The sequence below is a fragment of the Coccomyxa subellipsoidea genome (genome assembly GCF_000258705.1).
Source record: "Coccomyxa subellipsoidea C-169, whole genome shotgun sequence".
NCBI lineage: Eukaryota > Viridiplantae > Chlorophyta > Trebouxiophyceae > Coccomyxaceae > Coccomyxa > Coccomyxa subellipsoidea.
Genome location: NW_005178026.1, coordinates 687751 through 705945, shown reverse-complemented (window position 1 = coordinate 705945; position 18195 = coordinate 687751). Strand labels below are relative to the sequence as shown.

At 53.9% G+C, this 18195-nt stretch overlaps 2 protein-coding genes across 2 annotated transcripts; one reads left to right on the top strand and one right to left on the bottom strand.

The window, feature by feature from the left end:
• Positions 1-134: 134 nt before the first annotated feature.
• COCSUDRAFT_44334 (hypothetical protein) lies at positions 135-6540 on the top strand (the record flags this gene model as incomplete). Its single annotated transcript, XM_005644419.1, has 12 exons — positions 135-238; positions 1453-1506; positions 1802-1852; positions 2007-2290; positions 2709-2899; positions 3180-3347; positions 3748-3915; positions 4356-4496; positions 4996-5141; positions 5604-5730; positions 6122-6220; positions 6385-6540. The coding sequence occupies 12 exons, from the start codon at positions 135-137 to the stop codon at positions 6538-6540; spliced, it is 1689 nt and encodes a 562-aa protein (XP_005644476.1).
• Positions 6541-7451: 911 nt separating this feature from the next.
• COCSUDRAFT_58168 (hypothetical protein) lies at positions 7452-17787 on the bottom strand (the record flags this gene model as incomplete). The annotated part of the gene is made up of 17 exons (XM_005644418.1): positions 7452-7617; positions 7978-8174; positions 8579-8695; positions 8893-9147; positions 9498-9575; positions 9864-10059; positions 10341-10501; positions 10965-11091; positions 11612-11757; positions 12191-12364; positions 12794-12922; positions 13345-13481; positions 13792-16289; positions 16425-16495; positions 16664-16751; positions 16954-17167; positions 17364-17787. 17 exons carry the CDS (start codon positions 17785-17787, stop codon positions 7452-7454), a joined length of 5178 nt encoding a protein of 1725 aa, XP_005644475.1.
• Positions 17788-18195: the final 408 nt, after the last annotated feature.

Below are 18195 nucleotides of genomic sequence, written 5' to 3'. Positions count from 1 at the left end.
GTACCTTGCCCCTTGGCAGGAAAAACGTGTAATACGGTATTCATAATATAATTCTTACTTACTATTAATAATGAGCTTCTGCTGCAGTGGCTCGCAAGAATGCTGCATTGGAGAGGATGATCCAACCGGTCTGGATGTCCTGGTTTGCTCTAGGCCTGGTCGTAATTTTGCTGTGGACCTTGCTGCGATTGTTTCCAGCCACCGACAAGATTCAAAATCTGCAGCTGAATTTCCACAAGTGCGTAAACCTGGGCAGATCTGCCACATGCCTGAACCACACAGTATGTCATGCCATGCCCGTCTGAGGCATATTATGGCAACTCTCCGTATGGGTGATCAATGGTGTATTATTATTATTCTTGTTATTACATGATTTTCCTGCCAAAAGGCAAGGTGCGTCCTGCAGACAAGCTGCAGCTAAAGGCTGCCGCAATCCTACCCCTTGTTGGACTCGCCAGATCCAAGCAAGACCCGATCAACCGTGGGCAATCGTTTATAATGTGTTAATACCCACGTTCACCAGCCCTCAGGGCCTGCGAGCATCACCTTGTGTGTGCAACAACTCTGCCGAGCGGAGAATGGATGCTAGCACGGAATGCATTGAGCTTGTGCAACAATCTGCATTCGATGCCATCATATTCTGTGATTGCAAGTGATAGGCGCCGTTCATGGATGCTGCTAATGACACCTTGAGCAGGGAAAGGATTTCCTCATGCCTTGCCAAACTGCATGCAAAGCGAATGACAACGCCGTCGTGGACAACGTTGGAACCATCCTCGTCTGGGAACCTAACGAGGAACGAGGGCTTGCGCCCATGTCATCGAGCTGGCCCTTGGCTCAACAGAGCAACTTGCCTGCCGATGATTGCCATGTCAATCGTCAATTGACGTCAGTCATACTGATTAACGCCTTCGAGCTTTGTCCAAACCGATACAGCGACATGTTAAGCTTCGATCTTACTGTGATCACCTGAGGGGCGCCTTTCTAGTACAAGGGGCCTCGAGATCCCACTGCAAGTAGCAAGTAGTGTATATCAGATAAATGTCTGCTCAGCCATCCTTGATGCAGCGATTTCTTTGCTGCGGGCAACCTCCAAATATCAGGGCAGAAGACGAGGTGGTGTGGACGCAACAGCCTCCAGAGAGCAAACTGCATGATCTGGTGGAGACTCATCACAGCATACAAATAAAAACAAAAGCTGGCGTTCCTTGGGATGAGGAGGAAGGAGCTGTATCGCCGACTTCGTCGTACGGAAGCTGCACATCCGAAGCAGACGAGCCATCTGATGCAGACAGGTGGGTGTCTCACGCAGGTTCATGCTTTCCTACCCCTGGCATAGCACCAATTTAATTTCATACTTGCAGTTTTGGTGTCCTTCTCTCTACGGCCGGAGCTCTGAGTTGCTGGATCTGAGAGCTCTCAATCAAAGCTTCCATGTGCAACTGCGTGCAGGCGCAATGAAGTTGAGGACTGGCCCGAAGCAGACGAGCCATCCGATGCAGACAGGTGGGCGTCACGCAAATTCATGCCTTCCTACCCCTGGCATAAAACTGTTTGCACAGTGAAACAATTGGCCTGCGGCAGGGAATCTAACAGGACCCAAGTCTCTCACCTGGAGTGATAGGATGACACAAAGTAGTCTGCTCCAGCACCTCCAAATTCCCCAGTATTTCCAGCGTCGCCTCACACCTGTGGCAATATTTTATACCTGCAGTTGCAATGTCCACCTCCCTACGTTGGCGCTCTGAGTTGCTGGGTCTTAGAGCTCTCTTTCACAGATTCCATCTGCAACTTCCTGCAGGAGCTTGGTTGAGGACTGGCCCGAGACAGACGAGTCATCCGATGCAGACAGGTGAATTTTTTTCTCAAAAAATTCATGCCTTCCTACCCCTGGCATAACACCAATTTAATCTCATACATGCAGTTGTGACGTCCTTATTCCTACGGCTAGAGCTCTGATTTGCTGGGTCTGCGAGCTCTCTTTCACAGCTACCATCTACTTGCAGGAGCTTCGAATTTGAGGACTGGCCCGTGACAGCGCAAGAGCACGCACCTGCGGAGTACGTGAAACTCAGCCAGCCTTCCTGGACAGCGCCCAGCACACCAGACACGAGGGAAGTCATCATTCACAGATCAGAGACGCCAGAACCTCTCGCATCAGCGCAGTTCGAGCCGCCGTGGATGCGCACAGAATTGGGCATTCCCCCATCCAGTAGAAGGGACCGGCTGCCTGATCCCAAGGAGCCCCTTCCAAGCGTCAACATCTTCTCACTGGTCAAAGACTGGATCGGTGCGGCCCCTGTCCCACATCCCCCTCCTTTTCTTGAGATTCTAGAGCATTGCTACCTGTCATCACCCAAAAGGCAAGGTGCATCTGCAGACAAGCTGCATGCAAAGGCTGGCGTCTGCAGACAAGCTGCATGCAAAGGCTGCCAGATATCATACCCCTTGTCGAGCTCGCCAGGCCCGGAAATCACCCAATCACCCGTTGATCTCAGAGGTAGTGGTCTTTATTCCATGGATTGAGATCAGTGAGCTTGAATGGGGAGCAAGTACTACTGATCCTGGGCCGATGAGTCATTGTATTGTTGTTACATGATATGCACTTCAAGTTGCGATGCAGCCCTTCCTCCCACCCCTGCCGCTCCCTCTGATCTGGTATGTGCATCTCTATTTCTCTCAATCTGAAGGGTTTTTGTGGTGTGCAGGGAAGGATCTGCACAAGTTAGCACTCCCGACACACCTGAATGAACCTCTGACAGACTTGCAGCGCAGAGTGGAAGCCTTCGAGTCATGCAATCTTCTCGACCAGGCAAGCCTTGAACATGCACTTGTCTTCCCTGCACTCCTGCACACTACAGGAGGTGCTGGCCTTTTTGCCTCCACATGCCTTTGCCATGTGAGCGCCCACAAGACAGCGCACACTAAATCTTGCATGCTTATGACACTTCGCCGCTGGTTGCTCGAGACAAATCCAGTCAGCTGCATGTCTCCTTGTATAATTCTTAATGCAACTATCCTGCACCATTTTTGCACAGGACCGGCTACAAGACATCAGCTGACAAGCCTTGGATGGGCGTGTCTTTGTTCCCCCGATCTGATCCCCGGCATGACATACTAACAAATGACAGAGCTGAGTCACTGATGAGTCGCTGACGAAACTTGTCATGCCTGTGCAGGCTGCTCTGCTGCCACCCAAGAGCGTGGAGAGGTTGCTGCATGTGTGTGCATTTGCCATATCCACATACAACACAATCAAACGAAACGAGAAGCCCTTCAAGAACCTTCAGAACTCTACATTCGAGCTGATCTACCCCGAGAAAGGCATCCGAGCCATTGGCGAAAAGGTGACACTGCTCATTAATCATTTGTTAACCTCCATTGCTTTTAGTGTGCTCTTCCCAACCACTGCCTTTTTCAAGTGCGTTGGAGTGCCTGAAATTGAGTCAGAAAGCAAAGCAGAAGCTGCTAATACAATGATGATGACTCAACTTCTGGCTCTTTGAGACATACTGCAACTCCTGCTAGCATCAACACTTCTTCCTGTATCTGCACAGCAAATTTGAGGCTGCTGAGCATGATAGCTGAATGAAAATGTCTAAGGTTAAAGTTGCAAAGTGGGTGCATGGCAGATTGCATGAGCACCCACTCACCCTACGATTGATGGCAGTGTTACGAATGATGTCACTACTACGAGTGATGTCACAATTACGAATGATGTCACTGATACAAGTGATATCACTGCAGGTTGGGCACATCCCTATCACAGTGGCAGTGCACATCGAGGGGCGTGGCTGGGACTACACCTCAAACGACTGGTTCCACATGTCTTTGCGGCCCAACTATGCATTCTTCCGCGCGGTCGGAGAATTCTGCCTAAGATTCCATGACGGAGATGAGTATGCATGGACCGGGGTGAGTCAGCATTACTTTAATCTTATTATTAATCTTATTTTTGTGGTGTTATTGCAAATATGGACAATAGATTAGCTAAGCGACACTGGACGAACGAAGCATCTGCCCCTACGTATAATCAATGCACTGTGGAGAAGGCGCAGGATCCCTTGAGTGCTCGATGTATGGAGAAAGCACTGCACCCTGAATTAATATGGTCATTGATTCAAGATTATGAAAACTTGGCACCCCGCTGTTCAGAGGAGATCATTTCTTTTGCATGGTACACATCCTCTAAAGGCTCCCTAGACAGGTTTTAAAGTTTCCCATTGACAATTGCAAGGAAGATCATGGCTTGCCTGGCAAGCAATGCACTCTCCAGTAGCTATCACCTGCATGTGAAGCATACAGTATTTATAGAATGTCGGCTACGGCAAATGATTTGATTTCCCCGCGCGCAGGTGAATGGATGCCTGCACAACATAGTGGTGGGAACGCCCTATGTTGACCATGGTGGCTCCTTCTATGTCACCTGCCTGGGCACAGGAGATACCCTCAGAGGCGCCATTGACCACTCGCTGCTTAGGAGAAGCACAAACCAGGTAATATAAATTGTAATTCAAATTCATATGTGATCCTACGGGCTGCCTGGATCATGTGCAAGACAGTGGAACTATACGTCACTTTACAAGTCATGTATTTCTTGTTTGCAAATCGCAGTATACCTTTGGTGGCTGTCTGATCAGTCAGGGTTCTGTATTTCCCGCACAAGAGTGAGGTGCTGTATTGTATTGCTGCCCAATCTTCACATGCAGAGCAATCAGTCTCTTCCATGCCCTGCGCAGCACGCTTGCATTTAGAAGACAGTCAACCTGTCATACAAGGTCCCGGCTGACAGGGTCGGTAAAAATACTGAGCACCGCGCCCACCGTTGATTGGGTCTTTCTGGATTTGGCGAGTCCAATAAGGGGTAGATTTGTGGCAGCCCTTAACTGCAGCTTGTCTGCAGGACATGCCTTTCCTCATGGCAAGAAAAGCGTGCAAGAATAGCTATTAATTCAAGGTCGGCCGTGCATTCATCGCTTTGCCTTTCACCTGCAGGTGACGGTGTTTCTGGAGAGGCAAGGGCAGAAGGTAGAGGGGGTGGGCATGTGGGGTGCCTGGAATGACGAGGTGTGGGCTGTATTCCCCGACGGCACAAAGAAATGCCTGTGGCGCGCCGGACCCCTCCATGTCACCAGCAGCAAGTGAGTTCCTGCAACACATTTTGCTTGCGCCAAGGCTTAACAGTCTCCTATATATACTCAAGTTGCCCAGAGAGCTAAGCATGGTGTCTGTTTTTCTTCCCAAAGACTTGTCACCTGCTGAACGCATGTCATAGTCAACACAGGAGACTCCCTTGTGCAGTTTTAGAAATCAATGTCAGGATTTTGTTTGTATATTGACTCTTGCAGCAGAATATCCCTGGTAGTTGCAACTGCCAAGCGCCCAAAATACTATGCATGCTGCTTGCCGTAGCCTGCTAGACAGTATGGCCTCAGACTTTTGGCCACTGACAGTAGGACAGAAGACAGCATGGACTCAGTTGAAGGCAAAGGCTGGAGGGGAATAAACGAGAGGGTGCTGCAACGCACCTAGCCCTGAGGGCTGGAACAAGTGTGTAATAATAATACTTAGGCAAATAGATTAATTTCGTTTTGCTGGCGCAGGTTTCTATTCCCGAAGTGGGCGCTGCATCTGAATGAGCTGACGCCTGAGCTGATGACTAAGCTGCCCCCCACCGACGACCGGCTGAGACCAGACATGCGACTCATGGAGCACGGACACTACCTCGCGGTCAGTCATTTGCATGAATCTTGTAATTTTTTATTTCAAATTTGACATTAAACACTGGGATTGATCAGCAGCACACAAGCAAGACTTGCCGGCGTGCCATGTTGAGGGTATTACGGGCTGCAGCGCAGTGCTGTAACAGGGTCCATTTCTCATGTTAAAAGAAGTCTGGATTAGTTGTTTTCGAAGTGTCCTTGCTTTCTATCTTCTGCAGAGATGAGAGACATTGTATTGATTGTAGTCTCATGAAGCAACTGATAAAACTGTCTCCCTTTGGCATTGGCATGTTCCTCGGCATAATAGTGCCATCAGACCAGGTGATGGGTTGATGTCTGTGGGGGGCGGCTGTCAACGTGAATTTCAAAACTTGAGTTTCAATTATCTCTTGGCGCAGGCGAACAGAGAGAAGGAGCGTCTTGAGGCGAAGCAGCGGCAGGAGCGAAATGCTGCAGAGGCCGCGGGCAAACCCTGGCAACCCCGCTGGTTCGAAAAGGTTCAAACTCAGTCCAGTCTCAAAACTTGCATGCACATGTCATTCTCTTATCTGAGAAGGGGGGTCCACCTGATTTGCCTATGTGACTGCCACAACACTGCTGTGTGGTGCATACTGTCTGGTGGGTTCCAAAGAGTGAAAGATTCGTTTGGGTGATTTTGCAGGTGCCGGGGGGCCTCCGGGGGTTTGAGAAGTACAGGTACAAGGGGGGTTACTGGGAGGCAAGGGAGAGCGGAAATTGGGAGGGGGTCCGTAACATCTATGGTCCAGGTCCCAAGAGTGCCTATGGCTCAGATCAGCCGGCAGAGCTGCTTCTGTGAACGGGAGCTTTCGCTGCCTGCGATGAACTTTGGTAATTGCTTAGGAATGTATTCAGGGTAGGAATGACTTGGTGTGCACTGCTTTAGTTAGTATAACTCTTAGTGGCCAGCTTTGCTGGCGCATATGCACAGTTACACGTGTGGTTATCTGTGAAGGGCGTAGGAAGAGCACAAGAATTGATATCAGTACTGCAACAGGCTACAGACAGCGATGGCCCAGCATGTCATGACCCAGTTTCAAGGCCAGCGTATTGTCATGATTTAGGGGGTAGTTTTTTCTTTAGAGGCAGAAAGTTGAAAAGGTTAGGATCTTGTACAACAGTGTGCATTCCAGGTTGAGAACAGCTCGATCACACAGCAATGGCTACTTAATCAAATGTAACATTTAATGCTGCACAGAGCGCTGGGCAAGGAAAACTTGTTCCTGCCCCAGGGCAGCCAAGCCATGTGCACTATCACTCACGATCGTGCCTAGAACTATCTCAAACGAGCCTGATGACACCATCAGAATGGTTGCGTCCTTATCTCTTCATAGCGTTCGTTCATTTAGTCTGGCATTGCAGATTGCACATCAAATGAATGCCACACATGCTCTCCCTACCAATGCAGACATTCTACAAGCACCCTACTCATCTTTGAGATCCCTCAGTTGAGTCAACAAGGCATATGGCGTTGGCATCTTGGCGTACATTGAAGCCCTATCTATGGTAGAATTCCAAATTGTTTTCTAGGAGGGTTCTGCATTGGCACTAGCTGAAGCTGGCACGATCAGAGCCCTCTGAATGCCTGAAGGTCATTCAGACTCCATGTCTGAGCATGAGCCACATCAACCACATCCACGTTGACATGACCTTCTTGTCAGTCCTTGAATTTGAGTTTGAATTTGGGGAAGCCCGCGTCAGAGTCGGGCATTAGTAGAAGTTGTTGTAGTCGAAGCCCTCGCTCTCGCTGTCATCGGACGCCGCGCCGCCGTGGCCGTTGGCATATGGGCCGGCCGGCCGCCGCGCACTGCGCCGGAAGCTCTCGTAAAACGATGCGCCGCCGTAGTTGTACGAGCTCTTGCGGCCCCCAGAGCGCCTGCAAGCACGATGACAGAAACACAGCGGGTCAGGTACGTTGCAGCAAAAAATACAATGCTGTCCGGCACGCGCAATGGGGTCTTTTTCCCGGATATTGCTTGGAAATCTTCTTCGGCATGCTTTTGGTAGGCACGTGTATGACTCAATTATGGCACTGCTCTACGGCTGTATGTGCAGCTTTCCCAGAGAGTGCTCCAGCTTGAGCCTCAGCCATACTTCATCATAGCTTCTTATTGTATGGACAGCATTTCCTGAGAACTCTGTCTGGCCGGTAGTCAGCAAGCCAGACAACAGTTCAAGCCAGCCTGTATTGCAGCGTGTCTTGATCAGTCCTGTGTCTGGCAGAGAGCGCAGTCACCTGTAGAAGTTGTCTGCGGGGCGGCTGTAGTAGGACGATGGCGAGTAAGGTGAGTAGCCGTAGCCGGCGGCCCGGCCCTCCTGCGCCGCCAGGTCAGCGTCCAGCTGGCGCCGCGCGGCCGGGTCCGTAATCGCCGCGTTCGCCGCGCCAACGCACTTGAAGAGCCAGTCTGCATTGTCGCGCACGCGTGCTAGCACCTGCGCGCACATGCCGCGATTGATTAGTGATAATTCAAATTACTCACAAAACACCCTAACACCAGGTCAATTGATGAGTGGCCGCCACGCTAGGAAAATGTATTGCACGCTGCTGCAAACAAAATACATATGAGGCGGGGAAGCCATGTGATGAACATGCATGCTCCTGCCAGGTCTTACATCAAATCTGCAATAGAAAGCACTGCTCCAATCAGCCATGCCAGGACAGTCGTGTGCCGGTGAGCATGCGCAGTCCTGGCAGTGAATATCAGCAATTCGCCAAGCACATGCAGGCAACATAAAGGTACCTGCAGGATCCCAACGCAACCCGGCAAAAATTGTGCTGCGTGCTCCTGCCCCTTGCACAGAAAGCAGAGATGATGTGGCTATGGGAGATTGCTGACCTGTGGTGTGTCCATGAGCAGAACGCCGTGGGGTCCGAGGCGACTGGAGAAGCGGCACTGCGCCAGAGCCTTGTCTGGGTGCAGCTGCAGCGCGCTCCTCTTGTACGCCCGTCGCACCTGCGCAGCCAGGTCAAAGGAGTTGGAATTTTGGCGCCCAATCCATGCCGCAGGGCCTTGCAACATTGTTTGCAAAACAGAGAGCGCGCTTTGGTTATGCAGGGGCCCAAAGCCAGGGTGGTGAGAGGTTTCATCCTACTCCAGAGCATCATGTTCTGCTTTTGGGTGGCAATTAAGCTGCAGGAGAAGTCAGTCACTGTTGCAGGTTGCCCGGCGATGACTGCCAGGTGGTGCAAGCCGCTTCCTGGGGAGTACAGGCTGCCTTCTTTGCCTTGCAAGTTGTACCCGGTAGTCTCTTTGAAGGAGAAAAGATTCACCTCTTCCGCGTCAGCGTCCCGGGCGAGTCCCAGAACCTTGTAGTGGTCGGGGGTCGCGCTGCGTGCGGCTGTCCGTGCTGCGCGCAGCCGCTGTGCCACACTGGCCGCCTCGGCAGGGGCGGACACCGGCAACGCCTGCAGCATGCGCAGCATACTTCACCCATCAAACCCATCAATGAAGACCCAGTAATACTCCGAGAGCAGGCTTGTCCAGAACGGCCACGCAAATTTACAATTATAGACCCATGCGCTGCCGTTAGTTGCAACATAAATATGACTACCCTAACAGCTGTCCCGTTCTAAACATCCATTCTAACACAGGATCCACTCGTCACACATCATCGAGACTGATTCACTTGACACTTCTGACAGCCCAGCTCACCCTCACAATGCTGAGACAGGATGCACTGGAGGTCAATGCAATGCGGTTTGCAGGTCTGGAAGTGAGTGAAAGAAGACCCAGGGGCGATTATTCAAAGGCGCACCTGCAGCCTCTCGAGAGCGTCTGCCTCGCCTGTCCGGTGCTTGAGCTCCGACAGCACCGTCGCCAGCCGCGAGTGCGCCTGCAAGAGTAAATACGCATTCATTCTCTAGAGCTGTGACTCCCACAATGCCCAAAGTTGACCGATGTGTTACTTTCATGGTACTTGCTAGCTTTACTTGGGTGATGCGCCTGCAGTCATGGTGAATGTGCGCTTCAGGCAGGTAGGCATTCTCGACGCACTCGCAAGCGCAATTCTTGCAGCCCAATGGCGCACAAATCGGCACGGTAATCAAAGGGGCAAACGGCTTGAGTACCTTCTACACTCACGATAAGGAACGCAATGAGCTCATCAGGCACAAGAACACACCCTGGAGTAGCCTGGGTTGAGGGCGGTGGCGCGGAGGCAGTCTGCGACGGCGTGCGTGGCCTGCCCCAGAGACTGGTGCGCCGCCGCGCGATTCGCAAACAGCACGGCCACGAACGCGCAGCTGCCGGGAAGCTGCGCCGTCAGCGCCGCGTTGTAGTGCTGCAGCGCTTCCTCCCCCTTTCCCTCCTTTATCGCCCTGCCACGCACCCAGAGACAGAGGCTTCATGTCTGCGCCAGGCAACACCACTGACCAGACCTGCCATCTCTACATACAGCTCTAACATTGAGTGATGCAACTGTGTGATTGCCCATATGGCTGCAGCACTGATTGCTTTGTTTTAGCATTGCCTCTCTGTGCGGTCCGAGTGGCAGGTACAGGACTGTGCTCGTGAAGACTTGTGAGCACTGCGCAGTGCGGTTGTGAAACGCTGCTATCATCTGTCCAGGCGACACGCCAAGTCCAAGCAGGGAATGCACCTGTTGCCGGCTTCCTTCAGAGTCAGCAGAGAGCGCAACTCCCGGGCCAGTGCTGCAAGGTCAGCCACAGGCAGAGCAGATTCTTCTGCCTCGCTGGTGGCGATGCTGTCTTTCCCGGCAGCAGCATACTGGGTCGTGATGGACTCTATTTGCTCCGCCGCCTGCATGTGCAACCCGTCACTGCTGAGGTACCGACAAGTGATTTTGCCTTTGCAAGAACATGCACATGAACAGGCCAACTCTGTGCAGAGAGGTGCACTTCAAAATTATCCAGCCACCCATTGCAACGAAGCCATGCGTCTGCACCAATACATGCAATGATCGATGTTGAACACCTCGGATCAACCTCAAGTATTGCACGCCAAAGAGCTGAAGCACTGGCAGCATTGCAGCGATTGGCTGGACCCCTACACAACACTGGCAGAGCACCTCTAGATGCTCTGCCCTCACCAATTTGCAAACGCCATGGCTCATTGAAAGAATTTGAAAAGAATAATACTCCTGATCCATGCAGATACCACATGCCCGGGATGGCAGCATGGCATTCCCTACCTCCCCATACAAAGATGGTGGGGGCACAATTCGGGTTTTTCTTCTCAAATCTAATGATACAGGAGGGCTCACCGAGTTGAGGTCGCCGGAGTGGAATGCGCTCTGCACTCCGAGCCACCAGGGCCAGAGTGGCGGCGGCTGCAGCCCGGGCTCCCTCACACTGGCGCACAGCCTGCACATCTCCGCTGCCTCCTCCCTCCTGCACACCACGCATATCACATTTTCATTTCCGGTGCATGTAAGCAGATGCCTAGCGTTGATGCTTGGTCCGTCCATGCGTCTCTCCAGCACAGCTCTTCCACGTCACTTGTAGACTCCTTTGTACACCGCGCAGCACCCAGTCAGTACCCTCCCTTGACCTCGTGAGACACCTGTACTTCACTGGACCCTGCTGGATCTGCTGAGGTGCCAGCTTGATCTGTTGATAGTGATAGCACATGATGAAACTGTAGAAGGGCCTACGCCGGGTTGTTTGGCAAAGGCGAAGGGATGGCCAGCTCGTTTCAGAATGCGTGCCTTCATGAGTCAATTCATGAAAGGATCTGGAATTCTCCACACTCTGATGCTTGAAGTGATGATAAAAGACAGGGCAGCACCCAGTGGTGGAACACCCCCCTTTCATACACAGATGCCAAGGCCCCAAGTACATCAAGCATGATTTGTACTGTAAACAAAGGTTTGTTGAGGGATAGAAGGAGCATAAAAGGCTTGAAATGCACCTGCCAAGCTGCAGAAGAAGCTGCGCGCTAAGGCGGTGCAGTGCAGAGCTGAAGGGCGCCTGATCCTTGGCCAGCAGCGCCTCAACCTCCCTCAGGGATGACTCAGCCGCATCTGGGCTGCTCGCCGCACTCGCCGCCAGAATTGCCTGTCAAAGGCACGTCAGTCAGTGATGCAGGCAAACCATAGACTTGCTTGAAAGAATGCCTCGAGTTGGCTGGTAGAGCATGGTTCCACAAGCCATCCTGTAAGTGGCCATTGCAGTTGTGTTTTGCTTGGAAGCTTTTCACAAGGGCAGACGATCTAATATGTCATTGTATGAGCAGGAAATTTGGAAAGTGTGCCACCATAGTGTATTATGCGGTACCATGCACTATAATGTAATGGCAACTGCCTCTGAGCAAGTCATTTCCAAATTCCCCTGGCATAAGTCATTCAACCCTGGAACAAGATTATTTTGGTTCTGCTTGCTAGCTCGCATACATTTCTGAGGGCAGCCCAAAAGTTAGACCCAAAAGCACAGTAACTTAAGGGTTTACAAGCCTTTTTATGTCAAACCCCCAGAAAAAGGCAGCCCGCACCTTGCTGAGGCGTTCCTGCAGGGCCTCCAGGTCAGCGCGCTTGCCGGCGGCTTCGGCCATGTTGGCGGCTGACGTGGCGTCCGGGCCCAGCGCGCTCAGCGCGGAGGGTAGATCCCCCAGGCGGCTGTGGCAGGTCGCCAAGCGCAGCCGCGCCCGGAAGAACGACGGCTCGGCCTGCAGCAAAAGTCAGATTTGTATCTATTTGGCGCTGAGACAGTGGGTGCGCCTGCAGACAAGCTACAAATCCCATCCCATATTGACATCAGAGGACAGGAAATCCCTATGTTTCCGTGAGGGGTGATATGGAATCTAAACAGCAGCGGAAGGTATGTTGATTGTCCGATAGCAAGCCGTTCTTATTCAGTGTCCTTTACCAATGAGGCCATGCAGGGCTGTACTGGAGGAATGCATCCCCATACTGTCTGCCCACACGAGGGGAAATTGTTAGAGATGCGCCGACTGCTGGTGCCAGGCAGCAGGGTCCCAGCAGGCGGGCAGGGGAGTATAGTCGAGGTGTTCGTCAAAAGGGCCCAGCACTTTGAGATTAGTTTCCTTTGTGGCAGGAACCCTTTTCCTAGAGAGATATGGATGGCAGGTGCCCACCTGCAGGGCGGAGTTGCAGGCTGCGATGGCGGCGTATGGCTTGTCCATCTGGAGATAGGAGGCGGCCAGATTGCTGTACAGCTTGCCCAAGCCCTCGGCCACGCCATTCTCCTGCAGCAGGTTCACCGCCTGCACGCAGACAGCCCACCAATATGTTTGATGACCCTTTCTCACTTAATCAGGATGTACTACATCAATCAGGGGTTCAGCTTGTGCTTTTCTCATCTCTACAGCCTCCAATGCCCGCACCCAGCAGCTAGGACTCCACATGCTGTCCCCTGCGAATCTAGTCAGCTTACAAAGCCAGCACAGACTCGCGTGACACACAGCCTGATAGATCCATTTGCTTGAATTTTGCGCCCAAAACATCCAGGCAGATAATCGATGTCTTCAGCTAAGCAATCAAGCAGGTGTTGGCAGCTGCAGCCTATGAGTGGTGGAGTCCTGCATGCTTGGCTTTGAGCCCCCAAGGTTGGCATTAACTAAATCAAAGCAGATTCACATGTGCAGAAATCACAGCAAACCAAGACTGCCAACAGATGTAACATTACCCGTTGGTAGAGATCGACGGCGCGCGAGTAGCTGCCTCGCTGGAAGGCGTCGTTGCCCCTCTGTCGCAGCCGGTCCACGCCCTGCAGCGGCAATCCCTTCTGCCTCTCCAATGCTGCCTCGCTGCTGGCCTGGCTCCCTGGAAGACATCGACACAACACAGGTCACTTCAACTGTTCAATATTTGCGAAATTTCAGACACCGTTTCAAAGTATGAGCTTGTTCATTGGGCCATGGGGCCTTTGGGCATGCAGAAAGTTCTGTCCTGCAAGGGTGTGGTCCGCATGCATGCACTGGGTCCGCACGCGGGGTTCTAATCCCTATCTGCAATTTGTAAATGCTGATGCACCACACCTGAGATACAATTCATATTCCCGCATCTATTGGTCACATCGAACAGAGGAATAAAAAAGCTATGCAAAATAAATGCATGGCAGACAGCGCCGCACCGGCAACTGACGCCGGCGGCCGCTGCCGTGCCGGCTGCTTTGAGGGTGTGGAAACCACGCGGAAGGACGGCCCAGCCGCTTTTCCTTCCGCAAATGCCGGAGCACTTCCAAAGTTGGGCGCCGGCTTGAATTCTGCGGTGAAAGCGGGCTGCTCTGCTGCAAAGCCGTGTGAGGACACCTGCTGCTTTGAGGAGGGAACGGACCCACGCACGGGCCCCCCACCAATCCTGATCTCGGCAATGTCATCAAAGGCGACTGGCCGCGTTCCGGCCTGCGCCATGGGGAAAGGCGCAGGCGGCTGCGCGAAGGGTGCATCGGTGGGCGGCTTGCCCCAGTCAAAAGCGGTGCGCGGCTTTGCTGCGCGCTCCTCGCTCGGCGCGCGCCCCTTAGCGCCAGGGGATTTGAAGCTGAAAGCAGGCGCCCCCTGCTCAGCGGCCGCCGCCGGTGGCTCGGGTGCAGGCCAGCTGGAAGCTGGCTGGCTTGCCTGGTGCGCTGCATTGCTGTCCCGCGCAGGCTGGAAACCAAAGAATGGCTGCTGCTGCTGCTGGTGTGTGGTATGGGCCGTAAAAGATGGCTCAGAAGCAGATGCTTCCCGGGAGTTCCTGCTGGGCTGGTCTGAGGTGGGGGGCCAGGCAAAGCTGAAGGAAGGCTGCTGAGCTGCCGGGGCCGATCCCGCAGGCGGCTGCGCTGCGGCGCCGCCAGCGGCTGCTTCCCGGGCTGGCGGCCGGCTGCGCGTGGCCAGGCCGCGGCCGCGCCGCGGCGTTGCGCGCTGTTCCTTCGGGGCCTGCCCGAGGCCAAACGAGGCCCCCTGCTGCCCCGCGCCAAAACTGGCCGCCGCCTTGTCAAACTCTGCAGCCGGGACTCCGTCAGGCGGCAATTTGGTTGCAGTGGCGGCTGATTCAGCAGTTGATGAATCTTCTGGCTCCCCAAAGCTTTGCTGCCTGAGGCGGTTCGCCATGCTATCTGCTCGCCTGACACCTTGTTGCTCCTTCAGGCCATTGTCCCCAGAAGGCCTCGGCACGCTGTCAGCATTGGCGACTTGCGGAAGATTTGGGCCCCCACCTGCATTACAGGGGAATGGCGCGGTTACAACTGCAGGACCTCCCGGCATCTGTGTTGGAGCCTGGCTGCCAGATTGTGGCTCTCCTGCAGGCACTGTATCAGTGCCCTCGCTGCTCTTCTCGGTGTGCAGCTGCTGCGCATAGCTGCGCCAGACGTTAGCATTAAACACATCGCCTGCTTGATCTTTGCCAGCCGCTGCTGAAGAAGCCTGCTCTCGCTGCTGATCCGGCTTGGCCGCATGCGTTTGCTGAGCGGTAGAAGCTGCTCCCCGGGGCCTGACCGCCCCACCCGCTCGCGGCTTCTTGTTGTGCATGCGGCTGAATGAACCCAGGGTGAACCCCTCGGTTGACCCTGTGGCAGTCTTGCTTGGAGCCTGCCCGGAGCCGCCAGCCAGCCCCTGTCCCTGACTCCTTTGCTCCTGCCCATCCTGGCCCACTGCAACAGTGGGCACTGACCAGAATTGTGGCACCCCCGAGGCTGTCCCCTGATCAGTGACATTCTGCTGCCCCCTGCTGCTCCCAGCGGCCTGCGCTGGCTCCACTGGAACCTCATCACTAGCTGCAGTAACTGCGGTGGGGTGAAGGCTTGCAGCCTGAGCCGCCTGAGCATCGAAGCTGAAGCGCAGCCCTGAGCCCGCCTTTTCGGCACCTGCAGATCCCTCTGTAGCATTCTGCGGGCTCCAGCCATTGACTGGCGACTCTGCTTTGGCTGCATCTGGCCTGTCGTCTGCCGCTGTGGGCGAGCTTGTCTTGTTAGCTGTGCTCTTCACGCCTGCTGGTAATGCTGTCTTTGTGAACCCAAACGGTGCTGCGGACCCATTGCTGTCAGCCCTGGTCTGACCCGAGGCGCAGGGCGATGCATCCGGCATGTCTGCATCCTCTATGCTGACAGAAGCCTCTCTCACTGCACCTGCTGTCTGCTGCACAAAGTTCTGCGCAGGGTGGTCTGTGCAAGGTTTGGCTGGCTTCACATGCGCGGCCGGCTTGGCGGCCCCCTGGTTTGCCTTTGCACGGTCGTTCTCCCGCGCGCTCTGCTGCGCGGCGGCCGAGCTAACGCTGACATCAGCGCGGCCACATCTGGCAGCGTCGTGGCCGCGGCTGGGTGCCGTCTCGGTCTTCGTCACCCGGCGGCCGCCAGCCCTGTCTCCGGTGGCGGTCCTGAATCGGCTGGATCCAGAGGGGCGCACACCAATGTTGATGCCGTTTGGAACGCCTGAAGAGGAGCTGCCGGAGGAGCCTGATCTGGCGGACTGCACTGTGCCTGCTGTGGTCTCGGCGCATGGCTGCGCCGCGGAGCCGGCAGCTGTCGCGGCGTTCTGCGGCAGCTGCTCGGGAGCTTCCCCTGTCGCGCCAGGGTCAGGTGCGGGCTTGTCGCCAAACCTGAAGCGAGCGCTGAAGTCCGATGCCAGACTTGGCTGTGTGCTGCCAACGCCACCCCTGCAATGGCAATATTCCATAAGTGTTGTTTTCCGATACTGGCCTCGTCAGCATGGCCTCATAGTGAATAGATAAAATCTGACGCAAATGCTGTGTGGATCACTGGCGCTGCAATGCAGGGGAAGTGATGCTCACCCAGAAATGGTGCTTGCTGCCATGTCAACGTGCAGGCCATCTGTGACATCCTCCTCTGGCACTGAAGGTTCCTGCACAGCGCAGCAGGGATTTACATAAGCATGCTTTTGGTGGCATTGCCTTTGTGCATGCCTTCTTGCAAAGATGTCTTTATCTGCATGACAAGCTCTACACATGGAAATCGTGCTCAAGGTGCGACCAGGGGATTTTCAAAGGCAAGCATGCAGAAGGGTAAATACCCGAAATGTGTGCTCCGCTGCCGCTGCATCAGCCCTCTGCTCAAACCTGAGCCGAGTGCCCCTCACCTTATCTCCCTGCCCGCTGCTCCTACACCCAGGCCACAATCATCAAATCCTCTTTTTATACAATCAGCTTCATCACGCGCAACCTAGGGCAAAGGTTTAACTCACAGAGCAGCCCACGTGCTTAATGTCCAATTTGTATTCATCTGCGCTGATCTGTAATTTGTAATACACAAAGGATGTTCCACATTTTGGCATCTGCGTCGCACAAAAAAGCTGGGGCGCACATAGTGCCCTGAGAAGTCTGCGTTGTAGAGGAGCTCTGGCCGCCGGCAGCAGTGGTCACAAAGGGCGACCAGTCCATCGGAGACCCCTCCCTCACAAATGGACTGTCCACAGCTGCGGGGGTCCTCCCTGCTGTGGCGGGGGGCCTGCGCGCCCGGTGGGCACTCCTCTTGGCTGTCATGGGAGTGACTGTGGGTGTCCCTTGGTGGAACCCACCTGCACAATGCATGCGCTTGCTAAGTCACCTTGCTCGGACTGCAATAAGTAGAATGGAAGTTTGATGACATGCAATGCTACATGGTTGTTTTTGAAAGACGTGGCAAATAAGGGTGCGCAACACAGGTCAGAACAGGTGGGAGAACACTGCCTGTGGGTGGTGGGGGCTTCTCAGAGGGCGGCCAGTCTCTTGCACCCAGGTTGACTGATTGAGCAAAGCGCTGTGGCAAGACTGTCTCTGCTGTCTCTGCTGCAGCTGTTTCGGCAGACTCTGCGCTGAATCCTGGCCATGAAGTCCCGCTGCTTGGTTCCCACTCAGGGGTGCCAAACGCTGAGGAAGAGGGAGGAGGATTGGCAGCGACTGGTGAGCGGGTCCTGGAGGTCCTGTGGGGTCTGCGCGGGGTCTGTGCAGCAGGCTTGCCGGGCGTCATGCCTGCTGCTGCCCCTGGGAAAGCGGCATTGTTTGGAGTTATGTGAGCTGCTCCTGCTGTTCCAAATGGAGATGTTGGAGAGAAGCTGGGGAAGAAATACGCCCCAGATGTGAAGGCATGGCCATTCTCAGCAGGCTGACTGCGGCCTCCGAGAGGGCTGGAGCTCGGAGAGTCCACTGCTGCTGCCATCCTGCACGAGTCCATTGGCACGCATCTCGAACACCACGTAAACGACAACGATCAGTCGAAATCATGATGTCAATTGATTGAGACGCACGAAAAGGATTCTTTTGCACCTTCAGAGTGGATTGAGCGCCGTCTGCTGCATATCAATACCACGGAGGAGGCCCTGATCTTGTCAATTTGCTTGCCTGTCGGCACACGGTAAAAGTCAGCATTCGCAAGCAGACTGTATGTTTGATTTGAGATGATAACATACTGCTAGCATCCATATCAAATGCATCAACCTTGAGGCGAGCAAAATGGTGAAGGCATTCATCACATACATTCTGCAGTTGGTCGTCAGCAAATATGGAAAGAGACAATTACTTCTTGACGAGAATTCCTTTGCAGAAATATTAACATTGGATTTATTCT